Raw genomic sequence first — 20,201 nt, 5'->3', positions numbered from 1 at the left:
TATACACCTGCCCCCTGTGCATACTACACTTTACACCTGCCCCCCCCACTGTGCAAATAACACTATACACCTGCTCCCTGTGCATACGACACTATACACCTGCCCCCCTGTGCATACAACACTATACACCTGCCCCCCACTGTACATATGATACTATACACCTGCCCCCCACTGTACATATAACACTGTACATCTGCCCCTGTGCAGATAACACTATACACCTGCCCCTGTGTATATAACATTATACACCTGCTCCCCACTGTGCATATAACACTATACACCTGCCTCCCACTGTACATATGATACTATACACCTGCCCCCCACTGTACATATAACACTGTACATCTGCCCCTGTGCAGATAACACTATACACCTGCCCCTGTGTATATAACATTATACACCTGCTCCCCACTGTGCATATAACACTATACACCTGCCTCCCACTGTGCATATAACATTATACACCTGCCCCCCCTGTGCATATAAAACTATACACCTGCCCCTGTGCATATAACACTATACACCTGCTCCCCACTGTACATATAACACTATACACCTGCCCCTGTGCATATAACACTATATACCTGCCCCTGTGCATATAACATATACACTTGCCCCTGTACATATAACACTATACACCTGCTTCCACTGTACATAAAACACTATACACCTGCCCCTGTGCATATAACATTATACACCTGTCCCTGTGCATATAACACTATACACCTGTCCCTGTGCATATAACACTATACACCTGCCCCTGTGCATATAACACTATACACCTGCTCCCCACTGTACATATAACACTATACACCTGTCCCTGTGCATATAACACTATACACCTGCCCCTGTGCATATAACACTATACACCTGCTCCCCACTGTACATATAACACTATACACCTGCCCCTGTGCATATAACACTATATACCTGCCCTCCACTGTGTATATAACACTATACACCTGCTTCCACTGTACATAAAACACTATACACCTGCCCCTGTGCATATAACATTATACACCTGCCCCTGTGCATATAACACTATACACCTGCCCTAGTGCATATAACACTATACACCTGTTCCCCACTGTACATATAACACTATACACCTGCCCCTGTGCATATAACACTATACACCTGCTTCCCACTGTACATAAAACACTATACACCTGCCCCTGTGCATATAACACTATACACCTGCCCCCGTGCATATAACACTATACACCTGCTTCCCACTGTACATAAAACACTATACACCTGCCCCTGTGCATATAACACTATACACCTGCCCCCCACTGTGCATATAACACTATACACCTGCCCCCCTGTGCATACAACACTATACACCTGCCCCTGTACATATAACACTATACACCTGCCCCTGTGCATATAACATATACACCTGCCCCTGTACATATAACACTATACACCTGCCCCCCACTGTACATATAACACTATACACCTGCCCCTGTGCATATAACACTATACACCTGCCCCTGTGCATATAACACTATACACCTGCCCCTGTGCATATAACATATACACCTGCCCCTGTACATATAACACTATACACCTGCACCCCACCTTACATAAAACACTATACACCTGCCCCTGTGCATACAACACTTTACACCTGCCCCTCCCCCCTGTGCATACAACACTATACACCTGCCCCTGTGCATATAACACTATACACCTACCCCCCCCACACTGTACATATGGTACTATACACCTGCCCCCCACTGTACATATGATACTATACACCTGCCCCTGTGCATATAACACTATACACCTGCCCCTGTGCATATAACACTATACACCTGCTCCCCACTGTACATATAACACTATACACCTGCCCCTGTGCATATAACACTATACACCTGCCCCTGTGCATATAACACTATACACCTGCTCCCCACTGTACATAAAACACTATACACCTGCCCCTGTGCATATAACACTATACACCTGCCCCCCACTGTGCATATAACACTATACACCTGCCCCCCTGTGCATACAACACTATACACCTGCCCCTGTACATATAACACTATACACCTGCCCCTGTGCATATAACATATACACCTGCCTCTATACATATAACACTATACACCTGCCCCCCACTGTACATATAACACTATACACCTGCCCCTGTGCATATAACACTATACACCTGCCCCTGTGCATATAACATATACCCCTGCCCCTGTACATATAACACTATACACCTGCACCCCACCTTACATAAAACACTATACACCTGCCCCTGTGCATACAACACTTTACACCTGCCCCCCCCCCCCTGTGCATACAACACTATACACCTGCCCCTGTGCATATAACACTATACACCTACCCCCCCCCCACACTGTACATATGGTACTATACACCTGCCCCCCACTGTACATATAACACTATACACCAGCCCCTGTGCATATAACACTATACACCTGCCCCTGTGCATATAACACTATACACCTGCTCCCCACTGTACATATAACACTATACACCTGCCCCTGTGCATATAACACTATACACCTGCCCCTGTGCATATAACACTATACACCTGCTCCCCACTGTACATATAACACTATACACCTGCCCCTGTGCATATAACACTATACACCTGCCCCTGTGCATATAACACTATACACCTGCTCCCCACTGTACATAAAACACTATACACCTGCCCCTGTGCATATAACACTATACACCTGCCCCCCACTGTGCATATAACACTATACACCTGCCCCCCTGTGCATACAACACTATACACCTGCCCCTGTACATATAACACTATACACCTGCCCCTGTGCATATAACATATACACCTGCCTCTATACATATAACACTATACACCTGCCCCCCACTGTACATATAACACTATACACCTGCCCCTGTGCATATAACACTATACACCTGCCCCTGTGCATATAACATATACCCCTGCCCCTGTACATATAACACTATACACCTGCACCCCACCTTACATAAAACACTATACACCTGCCCCTGTGCATACAACACTTTACACCTGCCCCCCCCCCCTGTGCATACAACACTATACACCTGCCCCTGTGCATATAACACTATACACCTACCCCCCCCCCCACACTGTACATATGGTACTATACACCTGCCCCCCACTGTACATATAACACTATACACCAGCCCCTGTGCATATAACACTATACACCTGCCCCTGTGCATATAACACTATACACCTGCTCCCCACTGTACATATAACACTATACACCTGCCCCTGTGCATATAACACTATACACCTGCCCCTGTGCATATAACACTATACACCTGCTCCCCACTGTACATATAACACTATACACCTGCCCCTGTGCATATAACACTATACACCTGCCCCTGTGCATATAACACTATACACCTGCTCCCCACTGTACATAAAACACTATACACCTGCCCCTGTGCATATAACACTATACACCTGCCCCCCACTGTGCATATAACACTATACACCTGCCCCCCTGTGCATACAACACTATACACCTGCCCCTGTACATATAACACTATACACCTGCCCCTGTGCATATAACATATACACCTGCCTCTATACATATAACACTATACACCTGCCCCCCACTGTACATATAACACTATACACCTGCCCCTGTGCATATAACACTATACACCTGCCCCTGTGCATATAACATATACCCCTGCCCCTGTACATATAACACTATACACCTGCACCCCACCTTACATAAAACACTATACACCTGCCCCTGTGCATACAACACTTTACACCTGCCCCTGTGCATATAACACTATACACCTACCCCCCCCCCCACACTGTACATATGGTACTATACACCTGCCCCCCACTGTACATATAACACTATACACCAGCCCCTGTGCATATAACACTATACACCTGCCCCTGTGCATATAACACTATACACCTGCTCCCCACTGTACATATAACACTATACACCTGCCCCTGTGCATATAACACTATATACCTGCCCTCCACTGTGTATATAACACTATACACCTGCTTCCACTGTACATAAAACACTATACACCTGCCCCTGTGCATATAACATTATACACCTGCCCCTGTGCATATAACACTATACACCTGCCCCTGTGCATATAACACTATACACCTGTTCCCCACTGTACATATAACACTATACACCTGCCCCTGTGCATATAACACTATACACCTGCTTCCCACTGTACATAAAACACTATACACCTGCCCCTGTGCATATAACACTATACACCTGCCCCCGTGCATATAACACTATACACCTGCTTCCCACTGTACATATAACACTATACACCTGCTTCCCACTGTACATAAAACACTATACACCTGCCCCTGTGCATATAACACTATACACCTGCCCCCCACTGTGCATATAACACTATACACCTGCCCCCCTGTGCATACAACACTATACACCTGCCCCTGTGCATATAACATATACACCTGCCTCTGTACATATAACACTATACACCTGCCCCCCACTGTACATATAACACTATACACCTGCCCCTGTGCATATAACACTATACACCTGCCCCTGTGCATATAACATATACACCTGCCCCTGTACATATAACACTATACACCTGCACCCCACCTTACATAAAACACTATACACCTGCCCCTGTGCATACAACACTTTACACCTGCCCCCCCCCCCTGTGCATACAACACTATACACCTGCCCCTGTGCATATAACACTATACACCTACCCCCCCCCCCACACTGTACATATGGTACTATACACCTGCCCCCCACTGTACATATGATACTATACACCTGCCCCTGTGCATATAACACTATACACCTGCTCCCCACTGTACATATAACACTATACACCTGCCCCTGTACATATAACACTATACACCTGCTCCCCACTGTACATATAACACTATACACCTGCCCCTGTGCATATAACACTATACACCTGCCCCTGTGCATATAACACTATACACCTGCCCCTGTGCATATAACACTATACACCTGCTCCCCACTGTACATATAACACTATACACCTGCCCCTATACATATAACACTATACACCTGCTCCCCACTGTACATATAACACTATACACCTGCCCCTGTGCATATAACACTATACACCTGCCCCTGTGCATATAACACTATACACCTGCTCCCCACTGTACATATAACACTATACACCTGCCCCTATACATATAACATTATACACCTTTCCCTGTGCATATAACACTCCTGCCCCTGTGCATATAACAGTATACACCTGCCCCTGTACATATAACACTATACACCTGCTCCCCACTGTACATATAACACTATACACCTGCCCCTGTGCATATAACACTATACACCTGCCCCTGTACATATAACACTATACACCTGTCCCTGTGCATATAACACTATACACCTGCCCCTGTACATATAACACTATACACCTGCCCCTGTACATATAACACTATACACCTGCTCCCCACTGTACATATAACACTATACACCTGCCCCTGTGCATATAACAATATACACCTGCTCCCCACTGTACACATAACACTATACAACTGCCCCCCACTGCATATACAACACTCTATACCTGTTCCCTACTGTGCATAATACACTATTACTTGCCCTCCCCCCTATATATGACACTATACACCTTCCCCATTGCATATGTTATTACACCCCCCTTTCTGTACATTTAATACTATACATCTGCCCCCCTTCCTCCCCTTGCATATAGCTTGGCTCACCATGGCCATGGTCTGGGAAAGCATGGCCGACAGAGACACCTGCCACTGCTGCACTCCTCCTGTGCTCGTCCGGGCCTGGCTGCATCACAGTCTGCCTTCAGGGACCCCAGCCCATGTGAGTGAAGTGGATCCAGGAATGGTGCCTGCAAAAAGGGAGGAGCCTGCCCTGTGGCAGCCAGCAGCCAGCTGCCTGCCGCGGAGTGCACTGCAGCTGGGTGCTCCTCCTCCCTCTCACTCCGTCTGCTAGCTTCCAGCTAGGGATGGCCATAGACCATCGATGATTCAAAATCATTACAGGTTGAGTATCCCTTATCCAAAATGCTTGGGACCAGACGTATTTTGGATATCGGATTTTTCCGTATTTTGGAATAATTGCATACCATAATGAGATATCATGGTGATGGGACCTAAATCTAAGCACAGAATGCATTTATGTTACATAAACACCTTATACACACAGCCTGAAGGTAATTTTAGCCAATATTTTTTATAACTTTGTGCATTAAACAAAGTGTGTCTACATTCACACAATTCATTTATGTTTCATATACACCTTATACACACAGCCTGAAGATCATTTAATACAATCCTTTTAATAACTTTGTGTATTAAACAAAGTTTGTGTACATTGAGCCATCAAAAAACAAAGGTTTCACTATCTCACTCAAAAAAGTCTGTATTTCGGAATATTCCGTATTTCGGAATATTTGGATATGGGATACTCAACCTGTAATGGTCTATGACCGAAGGTAACTACTTTTACCATCGATGGGGGAGAACCAGATGGTTTCCCGCCATCAATGGTAAAGAGCTATCAAATATTTTTTAATTTTTTTCTCTAGGGTGTCAGGGACACAGAGCACAGCTCCGCCCCCGGACACCCGTGAATCCACGCCCCCGGGCTCTGATTGGCCCTCATCCATCTCAATACTAAAGTAATGGGGACCATCGATGGTTCCCTTACAGATGGTTGCCCACCATCGGTACTATCGATGCTAACCATCGATGGATAACCCACTGATGGCCATCCCTACTTCCAGCTTTCTCTTCCCACACAGAGGAGCCGGACATCAGACAGACGCTAGAGATCATGTATGACCTCTAGTGTCTGTCTCCGACATGACAGAGGAGCGTTACAGACTTGCCTTGGGGAGTCAATTGAGGACCCCCCCCCCCCCCCCCGAAGTTGGGCACCGGACTGCGGTTGCGAGCTACCCGGCGCTCGCGAGCGACGGGTTGGCGAACGCTGCACTAGACCGCTGCACTAGACATGTAGATGATTTGTCGTTCCGGTACAGCTTCCTAGTGTGTACCAGCCTAAGCTATTTAAGATTTGAGGTTTTCAAAAAGAAAGCATATTGTATGCTATATAAAGTTAATGGTTGTCTCAGCAGAGCGGGGAGATGTATCAAATCTAATAAAAATGATAAATGGAGAAGTTGCCAATAGCAACCAATCAGATTTTAGCTATAATCTATCAAGCAGATTCTATAAAATGATAGCTAGAAGTTGAAGGTTTGATACATCTCCCCCTTAGTGAAGTACAGTATTGGCAGACATGTATGTATTACAATACACATCATACTATGTTTACTGATATTGGTCATCATATCATTTACTTTCATTTTCAATTCTCCTGTACTATAATTATTATGTTATGAAGCAAGAACTGCATTCAGAATACAAAGTCACAGGAATTGAACAGTACAGGTGGGCAATAACTGGCATTTTCTGGGATTTTCTATAGAAAATCTTTAAAACATGGCTCTATCCCTGGAAATTAGGGACAGATTGTGGCTATGGATTATTGGTTCACTAATTCTTTACAGACCTGGAGCACACTGGTATTATCACAGTAATCCATGACAGATATATATTCATATATAATACAGCATCCCATACTTCAAACTATATGTATTCCCGAGACTGACATTTGGAAATCTTAAATAGGTTGTGCCTGTTCTCTTCTATAAATGGTGATCCCTGCTTATGAGAGTTTTGAAAAGCAGAGTGGAAATTCAATGCCACAGGGCAGGTCTGGCCTATCTGTGGCTCTCCGGGTGTTTTAAAACTACAATTCCCAGCATGCTTTACCAGCTGATCGATGGGAGAGTAGGCTGGGTATTGTAGTTTCACAACAGCTGGAGAGCCATAAGTTGGCCAGGCCTGCCATAGAGGATAGTACATGATTACTTGTGAGTGACTCATAATTAATGATACTATATGCTGTCCTTAACCTCCCTTTACAAAGGTCTGCCATGGATCCAAATAAAAAAATAGGGAATGGAGATTGCCCCTTTTCAAGGAGCTCCATTTCTGCAAATAATATTTCATAGAAAGTTAATTATTTTCTGATTTCCCATAAAGAGACGCTGAGCTGACATGAGAATTTAAGTTTAATATTTAAAGTTATTTTACACTTGATTTGTGAATAGAGCGCTCGAAAACTTAGGAGCTGGCAAAGTCACAAGCAAAATTTATAGGAGTTTTGTGAAAACAAAAATATTGTAGTTCAAATGATTTAGAAGTGCCAAACTCCATTGTCTTTTTACTGTACATGCCTCGTGTGCCCTCTGCTGTTCTAGGAGGCTTTGGTAGTTTCCAGAGATCTCTGCAGCAAGCTTCTGCTCTGTCTGGATCAAGAACTCCATCCATGTCTCACATTTCTCCAGGAAGGTCTGATGGTGCAGTAAGAAGGACTGCAACTTGCTACAGAGGAAAGCAACAGATGTGGGTTTGTTTCATTAAAGCATTTTGAAAAGTTTCAATAAACTTTTTGAAAATTATTTTAAGTAAAATAAACTTATAGCAGACAAAGGACAAAGGAACCTAAATTACAAATTCATCCAACTTGGAAAGACTTATCGGAATATTCACAAAAGAGTTTGACATGTAACCTACATCATTACTGTACCTATGTTTTAAACTATTAGTATTCAGAAGTTCAGCCCAATTGTCAGCCTAATTGATTTATTTTTGTGTGGATGGAGAAAGACATATAAGAAGCCAACTGCAGAGGAAGGCAAATAAGGGACTAATATATTGCAATGAGCCAATTTAAACTGTGTTTAATACCTACACTCCCCCAAAAAACTATGTTAAGTCACACCTATAGATGTGTTCTCATACATCTAGCATCTATGAGTGGCTCACAAACTTTTTTGAATCACATCACTCTAGAGTATCAGAATTTTTTTCATGGCATCCCTAAGCCAATAGTTTTTTATTGAAAAATTTAGAAAGAAATATTAAATGAAGTAAATTGTCTTTAATAGTCATCCTTACGGTCACTTATGTGGTGAGGGACAAGATTTGCTTCTGATTGTCAATATATTTTATGATTGGCAGCCACCAATACTGGTTTTGCTTTTTACATTGACCATGCATAATTTGAATTGGTTCTGGACCATCAACCCGAGGCACCCCTGCAAGTGTCCCGAGGCAGCCCAGGGTGCCACGGCACACAGTTTGGGAACCACTGCAATAAGGCATGACACACCTGGTGCAAGTGAGCTGCAGCAAAAGGTGTAGCATCTTTTTGACCAAAACTTTGTGCGACTGTGTTTGTTTACGGAACACAACAGGAACTTGGAATGAAAAAAAAACCCCACGTGTGTTGCATCGTAGCACTTCAGATACAGATTCAGACTAGTGTCGCATAGCAAATTAATCAGTGCAATATTATGAGTGGTTTTGATGCATCACGGCTAACATGCAAATTTGGGCAAAAAACACACTGGGCGCAAGTCAAATCGCATAGGACGGGGCACGCTGAGAAGGGCTGCGGCTCCTTCTCAGCATAACAGTATATGAGGACACATCTGTATGTTTAGTTCCTTTATCACTCTGGGATGGCGACCCCATTCACAATCCACTCTATTGCCTCTGTGTGAAAAGATGAACAACAATATGACATTAGCAGAATTGGTGAGTAAGGAGTGTGAGGGGAATCAATGGATGGCCTTTAAGTCTTTATTGTATCTTTTTGTTTATACATGTCATATTTTAATTTATCCAACAACAGTGACTGTGTAGAAGAATAAGGAGGCAGAAGTCAGATGTGTTATACACTGCAGACCATTATAGAAATGGCAGTTGCATATTGTCCACAGTTTGTGCACAACAGGACCATTGAGACAAATGCAAGGCCCAGACACTGAAGGGACGTGGCCAAATCAGAAAAAATAATGGAAAATACTATGCACACTATCTTCCTTCCTGATAGGTACCCGAGACCATGAGCTCTCAGTATGTGGCTTCTTCATTCCTTGTCTCATACCATGATGCTGCAGTTTTGATCTCAGTAATGCAGCATTATCATTGTGAACAGACCAGTGCCTCCCACAACACCGGAATGCATGCTGAAATACTCTGAGCTGCTGTGAGCATTCCACTAAATCTATATCAAGTATCTACCTCTACTGTCTAATTATTATTATAAGAATACACCAGATGACCAAAAGCTGCAAAATAATAAAGTATTCAGAACCTAGTAAAACACACAAAAAAAATCCTAAAATCTTCTATCTGTTTTCATTATTACTTATTTATTGTTCCATTTATTCTAATGTACTCCTGCAGAAATGAGCTATTATGGAGTACTATTTGACTTGTTTAACCCAATGATTTATACATACAAGGTGATTTAATGACAACCCCCATCACTGTCAAATACATTAATCTTATTGGACAGCAAATTCAGGAAATACATTTCATAGTATGGGAGTTTGTTATTATTTGCAACTAAACGCAATGTTAGTAACTAAGCCCTACTATGACCATTAAATAGTGTATGTTATATTTCCCATACAACAATACACAGGTGTCACTTTACCTGAACCTCTCTGTTGTCTGAGAGGAAAATATTGTCCAGTTTCTGTTTAAACACTGCATGCGTTTGATTTCCTTGTCGTTCAATGGTAATCTGTATCCTAACTCATTGAGGCGATCTAAGTCTGGAGCCAGGCTGCTAAATTTCAACATCTGCCTCTGTAATACACAAATGCATGTCACAACCATTTATAAGTAATGTAGGTAGTGCTGTAACAGAATACATACATTTTTGAAAAATATATTATCTAAGATGAAATTCCCAAATTACATACATTGACGCAGAGAAACTGCTAAACCAGGTGCTGTATTAACGTAAAAATTCTTACTTTCAGTTCCTCCATCCTATCCTGAATGGTGGAGAGATCTGAGGAACGGTTTGGGTCTTGTCCATTTAAAACATCTCCTGCATCAACAATCCATGTTTCAAGGTCTTGAAGACTCTTTACAAATGTCTCATAATCTAGGACTCCAGCCTGCAACAAAATCAGTATCAGTTACATGCTAATTTTTTTATTTTTTTTATATTAAAATATATTTTTTGCAATTGTAATAAAATTAGCTTGCTCATTAAAATATAGATTGACACTAAATGGTTGACATGAGTTTTTAACATTTTGAATTTTTTAATACTTTACCATACACATGGACTACATTTGGGGATAGTCACCTGCCTGTAGCATGGCGAGCAAAGATAGCCATGTAAGGGGACGCGGTACAATAACTGGGGTCCATGTGCTGTAAGTGAAAATTTGACATCCAAAAAACAGACTTTTTCATGTGTCGACATTTTTTCAGGTCGACCTTTTGACCCTGGCGACCTTTTCACTGTATCGACCTTGTGCATGTTGACCATTTGGTGTCGACCTTTTAACTGTCGACCTATTATACCATAACCCAGTCCAGAATATTGCGTATATCTTAAAAGTTCTTTCAACTCTTAAAAAAAATAAATGAATTGTCTTTTCAGCTAGGTACACACCATGCGACAGTGACACCCAGCAATGCAGCAATGTGAGTTATTAATTCATCGCATCCACCGTACACACTAAATAATCCGCTGTACCATGGCGCTGTGTATCATTACATGCATCAATACTGCACTGTCCATGGAATCATCCAAATGGGCGTGCAGCTCATCCAATGGGGTATTTCAATTAACAACAGTCGATACGATGGATTGTGGGTACACACTATATAACGTGTATGTTATATTGTTCTGATTCACGTCGGAACGATATATCTTACAATATATCTTATAGAGTGTACGCAGCTTAAGTCTGCTCAGTTACTTCCCATTTCAGTTTATTTAAAAATTATATGCAACAATATACCATTATGCACAGGTTTCTATATCTAGCGACAGATGATGGGATGGCCAGGCGCTGTTGCCATGTATGCTGTATCCTGCTCTATCCTGTTAGACCATGTCCCTTGCGATATTAACTTAGGTGTTTTGTGCATGCATAATTAAGAATGATAAAGTTTATGTAAATAAAAACCATTGGTATTCAGTTAGCAAAACTAGGTTTAAGGGTTCTGCATACATATGCAAAGTTGTGTACTGTACCTGAAGGATGGCCTGCTGGCGTAGGAGAGCCTGCTCCAGTACTGACAAGCGCTGGCTCAGGGAAAGGTGGTCAGATAGGATGGTTGCAGCTGCAGATGAATCCACCTGCTGTTTGAGCTGCTCTCCTGTCTTCTGAAGAACAACCAATGAACTTCTTGCAGAATCCAAGTTTTTCAAAAGCACCTGTTGCAACACATCAATGAGAAAAGGTACTATAACAAATGAGTTATATGTATACAAAAGACATCATGAAAGGGCATCTCTATACGGTATTCTCTGGCTTGTGAGTGAATAAACACAGGAAGGTCTAGATATTTTGTAATATTTCACCGTTTTTAAGCCAGCCTGCTTGTTAGTGAGATAGAGAGATAGAGAATAGTGAATTGAACAGATTACAAGCATAACATTAGTACTTACATTACAGTCCTCTATCCAAGTAGCAATCTCCTCATCTCCTATGTCTTTGTTGGTGGCAGTCTTCAGCAGCTGATTGGTGCGATCCTCTTGCTGCTGAACAGCAGCCGTACACTGAGCGCAGAAATCTTTGTATTTCTGCCACAGTTCCAGTAGAGTCTTGCTTGAGTGCAACTGTTCTGAAATATCCTCTAATAAACTATTCCACCTGTTGACATATAATACAGTAATTCATCACAGGGCAGTCAAGAGACTCACAAAAATGTTACAGAAAGCTGCCCGCTGATCCCACCTGATGTGAAAGTGTGGCATGTAATGATACAGTAAGGGCAACCACAGCCCTTACAGTTCCTGCAGTGACAATCTTTTTGTAAGAAAGAGACACACTTTAAAATCCACAGGATTGCTGATTGACACAATAAACATTTTAATAACATCGCCAGTATAACGTTTTGATAATTGTGGCCCCAAATCACAAACCGTGATAGGGCCCTGTACATCCTAAACTTCCATCCACTGCTTCCCAGCATGCACTGAGAACTCTAAGCAATATCCAACAAAGTAGATTGTAAAACTATCTCAGTCAGTTACCTGAATGTATGTATTCACTCCCCTTAGCGCTATTGCTGGGATGCATCACACCCAGCCCCATAGTGGCCATACCCCCAGTAGTTCCTCCACTGATGTCGGGTATTTGTTTGTTAAGGTACAATACATTTCCTCAATAGCATGTTGTGTATTACCTTTAAATTCCCCATTGCTACTACAGTCCATAAAGAGGTTTTAATCACTTACTAAAATGCTTTCACATATATAGGGGGAATTCAATTAGCTGCAGTAAATTACTGCAATTGAATTGCCCAATAAACAACATCGGGCAAAAATCACGACAACATACTGTTTTTTTTTCACCCAAATTATTATCGGGCACAACTGAATTTACCCCATAATAAGAACTTGCACGAGACGGCATTGTCACAACTAAACAACATTCTAATATCAAGAGCGATATAATTTAAATCCATGACAGAATATTTAGCTAATGGCAGACCAACATGCACTGCCTCCAAATGAATTGAACAGCCCTGGGAGTGTTGGAATATCTGGGCAGAGGCTGGGACCTGGAAGGGATGTTCTCTGTAAGCAGAGGCTGTGTTGAGGTTCCCATCTGTCCAATTTGGGGCAACTGCATGCCAAATGTGGGGAGACTCAAGAGCATGTACTGCCTGCTATTATTGGCAGTGTGAGAGGATCACAAACACTATTTCATGGTAAATGTATGGGAGTATTAGACCACCAATCTAAGCCCTTTGTAAATTCCATTCCCAGGAGCTACTTGGTAATACAGTATCACTTGTATGTTGTGTGTTTCCCTTTTAGATGAGAATATACTTTCCATTTTCATAAATTATAGTGGGATTGTAATTTTTGTTGCTGCAAACCTCATGGAGGATAAAATATATGTAGTTTGTTTTTCATCGATATGAAATTCCTATTACAGGGTGATACCTCGTCCCTCTGATCTATAGCCCTTAAAAAAGGGTCTGGTTAGGCCAGGTTGGGACTCAGAGACAATTGCAGGGAAATCAGTTGACACTAGGCTTCGGGATGATCCTTTCCCCTGGGTATCATCAGATGAAAATACAGATGTGTACAATTTGTTTATTGCTGGCGCTGCAAACCACGAATGCCGCAAGCGCAGCGTTCTCACCTGCAACGTAGTGTACTGTGTCAGGCACATTGGCAGGAAATTTGCATGCCGCTATGTGGCGCACGTCTGTCATGCTGCCGATAACTGGCTAACTGGACACATCTCTACGTATTTTCACAAGGGATTGTTTTCCTCAATACATGGGTATTGAGCTACTGATTAACGCATTGAAAAGTCAATCTGCTGAAGAAACCATTGTTCCCAAATACAGGTAGACCACCAATTATCCTGCACATGATGGTCCAGCACTTCTTTTAAGCCAGACATTAGTTAGGCTGCATGGGGAGTCGGGCTGCAGGAGGTTTAGGCGTATGGGAGGACTGTGGGGTAGAATTAGGCTGGGGGGAGGAGTCAGGATGCCGCCGATACCACAGCCGCTGATACCACCGATAATCCAGCAAAACAATAATCTGGCACAGTGCCGGAACCAAGGGATTATCAGTGGTGTACCTGTACTTTACTGTGTTTATATTTATCTACCAAAAACAAGAGGCCAAACAGGTACTTATTTTCCTAAAATGTTTCCAAAAATGCCAAGTGGTTTGGGAGAGATGGTCTATCTTGATAATTAATTTAGTGTTTCAAGTGGATCATAAATAACAATCAAGATCTGTGGTTTATTGTTTAGAATGAAAGTTGAAGGGCTTGAATGGATCAACAAGAATTTTCATAGATGTAATGTGAAAATATTTTACCTTGTGGTAACCTCTTTTAAAGTGCTCTTGAGATTTTCTGCAAGAGAGGAGTTACATTCAGACAGAAGCTTGTTAGTTACAGAACCAAACTTGTCTAAAACCGCCTCATGCTTCTCCAACTCTTCCTGTAAGCTCTGTAAAAGCAAAACAAGAAGTCAATTTAGTTGTTGATAGGGGTTGATGTATTAATCAGTTAAAAGAGTGGAAAAGTGTGTCAGTAGAGAAGTTGCCTATGGCAACCAATCGGCTGCTTCCAATGATTTTATAAAATTTACTTGATAACTGCTACCTCAAAGCTGATTGGTTGCTATGGACAACTTCTCCACTTGTCCACTTTTCCACTTCTTGATACATCAACTCCCAAGGGTGGCTCATACAAAAATGATGTCAATTAATATTTTGATATAAAAGTAACTTCAGTAAGGGACAAACAGTTCTATCAGATACATATACAAAGTTACAGATTGCATTGCACCTTAGTATTATTAATATGATATGACATATAAGGGCCAAAGCTGTTTTAATACCATACCTGTTTTTCTATTAGAAAAAACAGATTTAGGATCAGGTCCCAAAAAAGCACAGTACACAATTTTACATTTCTCCTGTCATACGATATGACAGGAGAGGAGCACTTCCCTAATTAGGCTATGCTTTTATGAATCTGGTGCTCTCCCACTTGGAAAATCACAGCATTCATTCCTGTGCAACACCATCTTAAACCAAGAAACCCCTGACATATTTATAAAACTCCATAACAATTTATACACAAAGAATATGCAGGAGGTGCAGAGCACCCTCACTAATGCTGGGTATACACTGGACGATATATATTGGCTGTTCTATTGAATGACCGATATATCGCTGGCATATCGGCCAGTGTATACCTGTTAGCGCCGGGAGGCGTGCATCCTGGCCGTTGCTTGGGAGCCGGGATGCCGCACATCCCACTGACCCCCACCCGGCACCTAGCAATGCGCGGATGTCGGGCGCAAAGCCTTCCGGACCCTACCCGGCACCTAGCAACTGGCAGACGCTGGGCGCTGAGAGCTACTGGATCCCTAGCAACGGGGATGCCGAAGGCAGACGGTGTTCCCTGTTGCTGGGTAATTAGAATACTAAAGGCAGCTGCACAGTATTGGTAATTAGGGATTTTCAGCAGTTATTGGTGCAGCACCATATATATTCCATTCCTGGCCTCTCCCAAATCGCTGGTGATAGTTTCTGCATTTGTGAGAAACTGTAAGCTCGTGTGAGAACTTGTCAGCCTGTGAAATACCCGTGATTCTAAGACCCTGCCTGATTGGTTCCTGATCTGATCCAGCTAGCCGTGAACTCAGGTTTTGGTGTGGAATTTCCACACAGGCAATTGTCTTGCCAACATTTCTTTGTTGTATCCATCCTGTGCATTGTTGCAATACAAATCATTAGTATTTACAGTCTTGTTGTTCACAACACCCTGTGAATTGTTGCATGTACATAGTTATTGCGTTAATTTGATATTCCAACCTGTGCATTTTTGCACTCACGTGCATTAGGTTATCTCTCTCTGTCCGCAAATAGTGCAGCGGCATCTAGCCAGGGTTCTGTTTACGTCTGCAACCTACTCATGCCCAGCCTCCAATAGCCACTTTGTCAATACATAAAACCTGGGGGAATCTAAGTACGGGGCGGACCTAATCTGCCCTGGAAAGGCAGCTGCTATAGGCGAAGTCTTTGGCTGCAGGAGGCTAAAAGACTGCTGGGCAAGGGTACTTGCGTGAGTGTCACCAGGAACCATCAGATAGCCCATTGCACACTGTAGTCCACGTAACAGTACCAACAATATGTCCATGAATGCCGTTATTCACAGACATATCACGTCGGCCCTGCAACACACACGATGAGTAATATATCTACAGATATACTGGTGCATAGTTGTGTGTGTATGGGAGGTCCCATACACATGCTGCGGCAGCCGGTGGTGATTGATGGCTGAACTGGGCGGCTGCATGTAAATTCCCGCACAGTTCGTGACGTCAGTCTCGACGGATCAGGCAGTGTGTACACAGAACACACTGCCCGATCCGACTATAGATATATATGCAGATCAATTGACCTGCAGATATATGAATCAGTGTACCTAGCATAACTCTCTTTCTCATTACATGTAAGCAGGGTGCTGTGTACTCTTACTAAAGCACAATCAAATTAACTATTACAGTATTTTTATTAAGCCTCTTATAGTGGATAGAAAATATAACTAAAAACACAAGGCTTGTCATTGTGACAGACTTATTTTGGTGATAGTCCAAGAGAAGAGATGAATTATGAAACCAGATAAGCATAATAATGGAAACAAGTGCAGAAAAGTTATATTTACACATTTAATGGACCACTAAACTCTAAAAAAGCATTTTTCAGATATAAAATGTGGATATACAGATGTGTCCATTTACATCTTTGCTTTTTTACAAATTTGGCACAACATGCAAAACACTATAAAGCTAACCATCCACTCAAGCTACATTAAAAGTAGTAGTTAATTTACTGTTTACTTGCAGCCCTGTAATACCAGGCCTTTGATATTTCGCAAGATTAAATGGATTCTTTATTTACTGTTTACATTTTACACCTAATGAGGAAACTGTACTAGATTAAAGGCCACAGTAAGGTACATGTTCTGCAGGGGAAAATTAAGGACTTGCGAGGGTGTTTTTTTTATCTGGTGGGGCCAGGTAAATTGTGTCATTAGCCCCCTCGTGACATAATGCTGCAATTCGTAGGAGTAAGGGAGGGGACGGACCCAAAATGACACCTGCGAAACATGGAATTATACTCTGAGAGGGCAGGGCTCTAATTGTGGGCAGCAGAGGCGTAACTAGGGTTTTTGGAGCCCAGGGCAAGATGTAAAATGGCGCGCCCCCCCCCCCCCCCCAAAAAAAAAAGCACACAAAAAGAAGGATGTGCGCGCGCTGAAAAATGGGCGTGGCCACACACCAGAAGGGGTGTGGCCACGCTCCAGAAGGGGTGTGGCTACTGAAAATGGCCCACAGTGCCAGTTACATTGCCCCACAGTGCCAGATACAATGCCGGATACATGCCCCGCAGTGCCGGATACATGCCCCACAGTGCCAGTTACATTGCCCCACAGTGCCAGTTACATTGCCCCACAGTGCCAATTACATTGCCCCACAGTGCCAGTTACATTGCCCCACAGTGCCCGATACAATGCCCCACAGTGCCGGATACATGCCCCACAGTGCCAGTTACATTGCCCCACTGTGCCAGATACATGCCCCGCAGTGCCAGTTACATTGCCCCACAGTGCCGGATACATGCCCCACAGTGCCGGATACATGCCCCACAGTGCCAGTTACATTGCCCCACTGTGCCAGATACATGCCCCACAATGCCGGATACATGCCCCACAGTGCCAGTTACATTGCCCCACTGTGCCAGTTACATGCCCCACAGTGCCGGATACATGCCCCACAGTGCCAGTTACATTGCCCCACTGTGCCAGTTACATTGCCCCACTGTGCCAGATACATGCCCCACAGTGCCAGTTATATTGCCCCACTGTGCCAGATACATGCCCCACAGTGCCAGTTACATTGCCCCACTGTGCCAGATACATGCCCCACAGTGCCAGTTACATTGCCCCACTGTGCCAGATACATGCCCCACAGTGCCAGTTACATTGCCCCACTGTGTCAGATACATGCCCCACAGTGCCAGTTACATTGCCCCACTGTGCCAGATACATGCCCCACAGTGCCAGTTACATGCCCCACAGTGCCAGTTACATGCCCTACAGTGCCAGATACATGCCCCACAGTGCCAGATACATGCACCACAGTGCCAGGCCCCACTCAGTGCCAGTTACATGCCCCATTTGGTGCCAGATACATGCCCCACTGTGGCTGTGCCCGTGCCCCCCCCCCCCCGTTCACTCACCGGCCGCTTATGTGAGGGGAGGAGAGCGCAGCGCCTCTCCTTCCCCTCACCGCCTCTCCTTCCCCTCACCGCTCCGTCCAGGTCTCCCGTCCCGTCTCTGGCGGCTGTGTCTGGCGCCGGTTCGCTAGCCAATCAGAACTCGCGGACCGGCAGCCAATCAGGAGCCGGTCCGCAAGCTCTGATTGGCTAACGCCGGAGACCGGACACAGCAGCGCTGCTGGCAGCGCTGCTAGTGCTTGCAGCGGCGGTGAGGGGAGGGAGAGACGCTGCGCTCTCCTCCCCTCACATTTAGGGTTGACGGGGGCGAGTGGGGTATGATGCCCTGGCCGCCGGCGGCGCCCCCCTCTCCTGGGCCTGCCAAGGCGCCCAGGGCACGTGCCCCACTCGCCCTACCCTAGATACGACTCTAGTGGGCAGTCAGGGGGATGGGGTTGTAGATACTCAGAACCCCCGTGTACACCACTGCTGTGTTTGTATTGCTTCATAACTGTCCTTTATGCCTAAACACATTCTCAATTTATTTATTTATTTTAGAAGACATGATCAGTAATTTATATTTAAATGTGTCAGTGGAAGTGGATTCTACAACATTTGGATTTATAGAAAGACCATTAACCTGATGTTCCCTCACCTGTAAGCTGTCCACTTGGACCTTCACTGCTTCCATTGATCCTGTCAAGAGTCGGAAGCGGGACAGAGAATACCTGGCTTCCATCAAATAGGTGTTTAGCTCTTCATAAACCTCCTTGTAAATGCTCCACTGATCAAGTACTGACTGTAACAATATCTTTAGCTGACGCACCTAAGAAAAACAATAGAAACATAAAACAAATGTGACTTTCTTCTGCTTTTTCTTTTCTTTGTTGATGGCTTCAGATGAATGGGAGAACAAAAGGCTTAATTTTTAGGTAACAAGATGCTTTTGTAACTTCAATCCCCTGTTCTGGGTTATTTACATTGCCGCTCAATCCACAAAGGAAAAATGATTGAACCAAAAAGTACATTGTACTTCTAAAGCATTTGACTGGAAATTATTTGTCTTATAATTCTGAGTATGATGCATTAACTCTATAGAACACCATAAAGGTAATTGTTGAGAGTAGTCAAATAGAGAAATAATCTATTTATCCCTATAATGTATTTTTACTTTACTGTTCTAAAAATCCTCAGTAAGAAATATGTGCACGTGTTTTGCTTTACATGAAACTGGATTTCACTGAAAATGTCCATTTGAAATATATATGGTTTATATTATAAATGGTTTGCACAGCCTAGGCAAATTACATATTA

At 43.4% G+C, this 20,201-nt stretch overlaps 1 protein-coding gene across 15 annotated transcripts in view; it reads right to left on the bottom strand.

The window, feature by feature from the left end:
• The window catches only part of SYNE1 (spectrin repeat containing nuclear envelope protein 1), a 965,679-nt gene that overhangs the window by 129,555 nt on the left and 815,923 nt on the right, over nt 1-20,201 (bottom strand). For all 15 annotated transcript variants that reach the window (XM_063917854.1, XM_063917860.1, XM_063917859.1 and 12 more), the window contains 7 exons: nt 19,543-19,713; nt 14,973-15,106; nt 12,570-12,774; nt 12,153-12,335; nt 10,912-11,058; nt 10,587-10,741; nt 8,314-8,461 (listed from right to left, as the gene is read on the bottom strand). In XM_063917854.1, coding sequence (XP_063773924.1) covers nt 8,314-8,461; nt 10,587-10,741; nt 10,912-11,058; nt 12,153-12,335; nt 12,570-12,774; nt 14,973-15,106; nt 19,543-19,713 — 1,143 coding nt within the window. The remainder of the gene's footprint in view (nt 1-8,313; nt 8,462-10,586; nt 10,742-10,911; nt 11,059-12,152; nt 12,336-12,569; nt 12,775-14,972; nt 15,107-19,542; nt 19,714-20,201) is intronic.

The sequence above is a fragment of the Pseudophryne corroboree genome, chromosome 4 (assembly GCF_028390025.1).
Source record: "Pseudophryne corroboree isolate aPseCor3 chromosome 4, aPseCor3.hap2, whole genome shotgun sequence".
Lineage (NCBI taxonomy): Eukaryota > Metazoa > Chordata > Amphibia > Anura > Myobatrachidae > Pseudophryne > Pseudophryne corroboree.
Note: the sequence above shows the minus strand (reverse complement) of the source record. Positions and strands in the feature narration are given on the sequence as shown.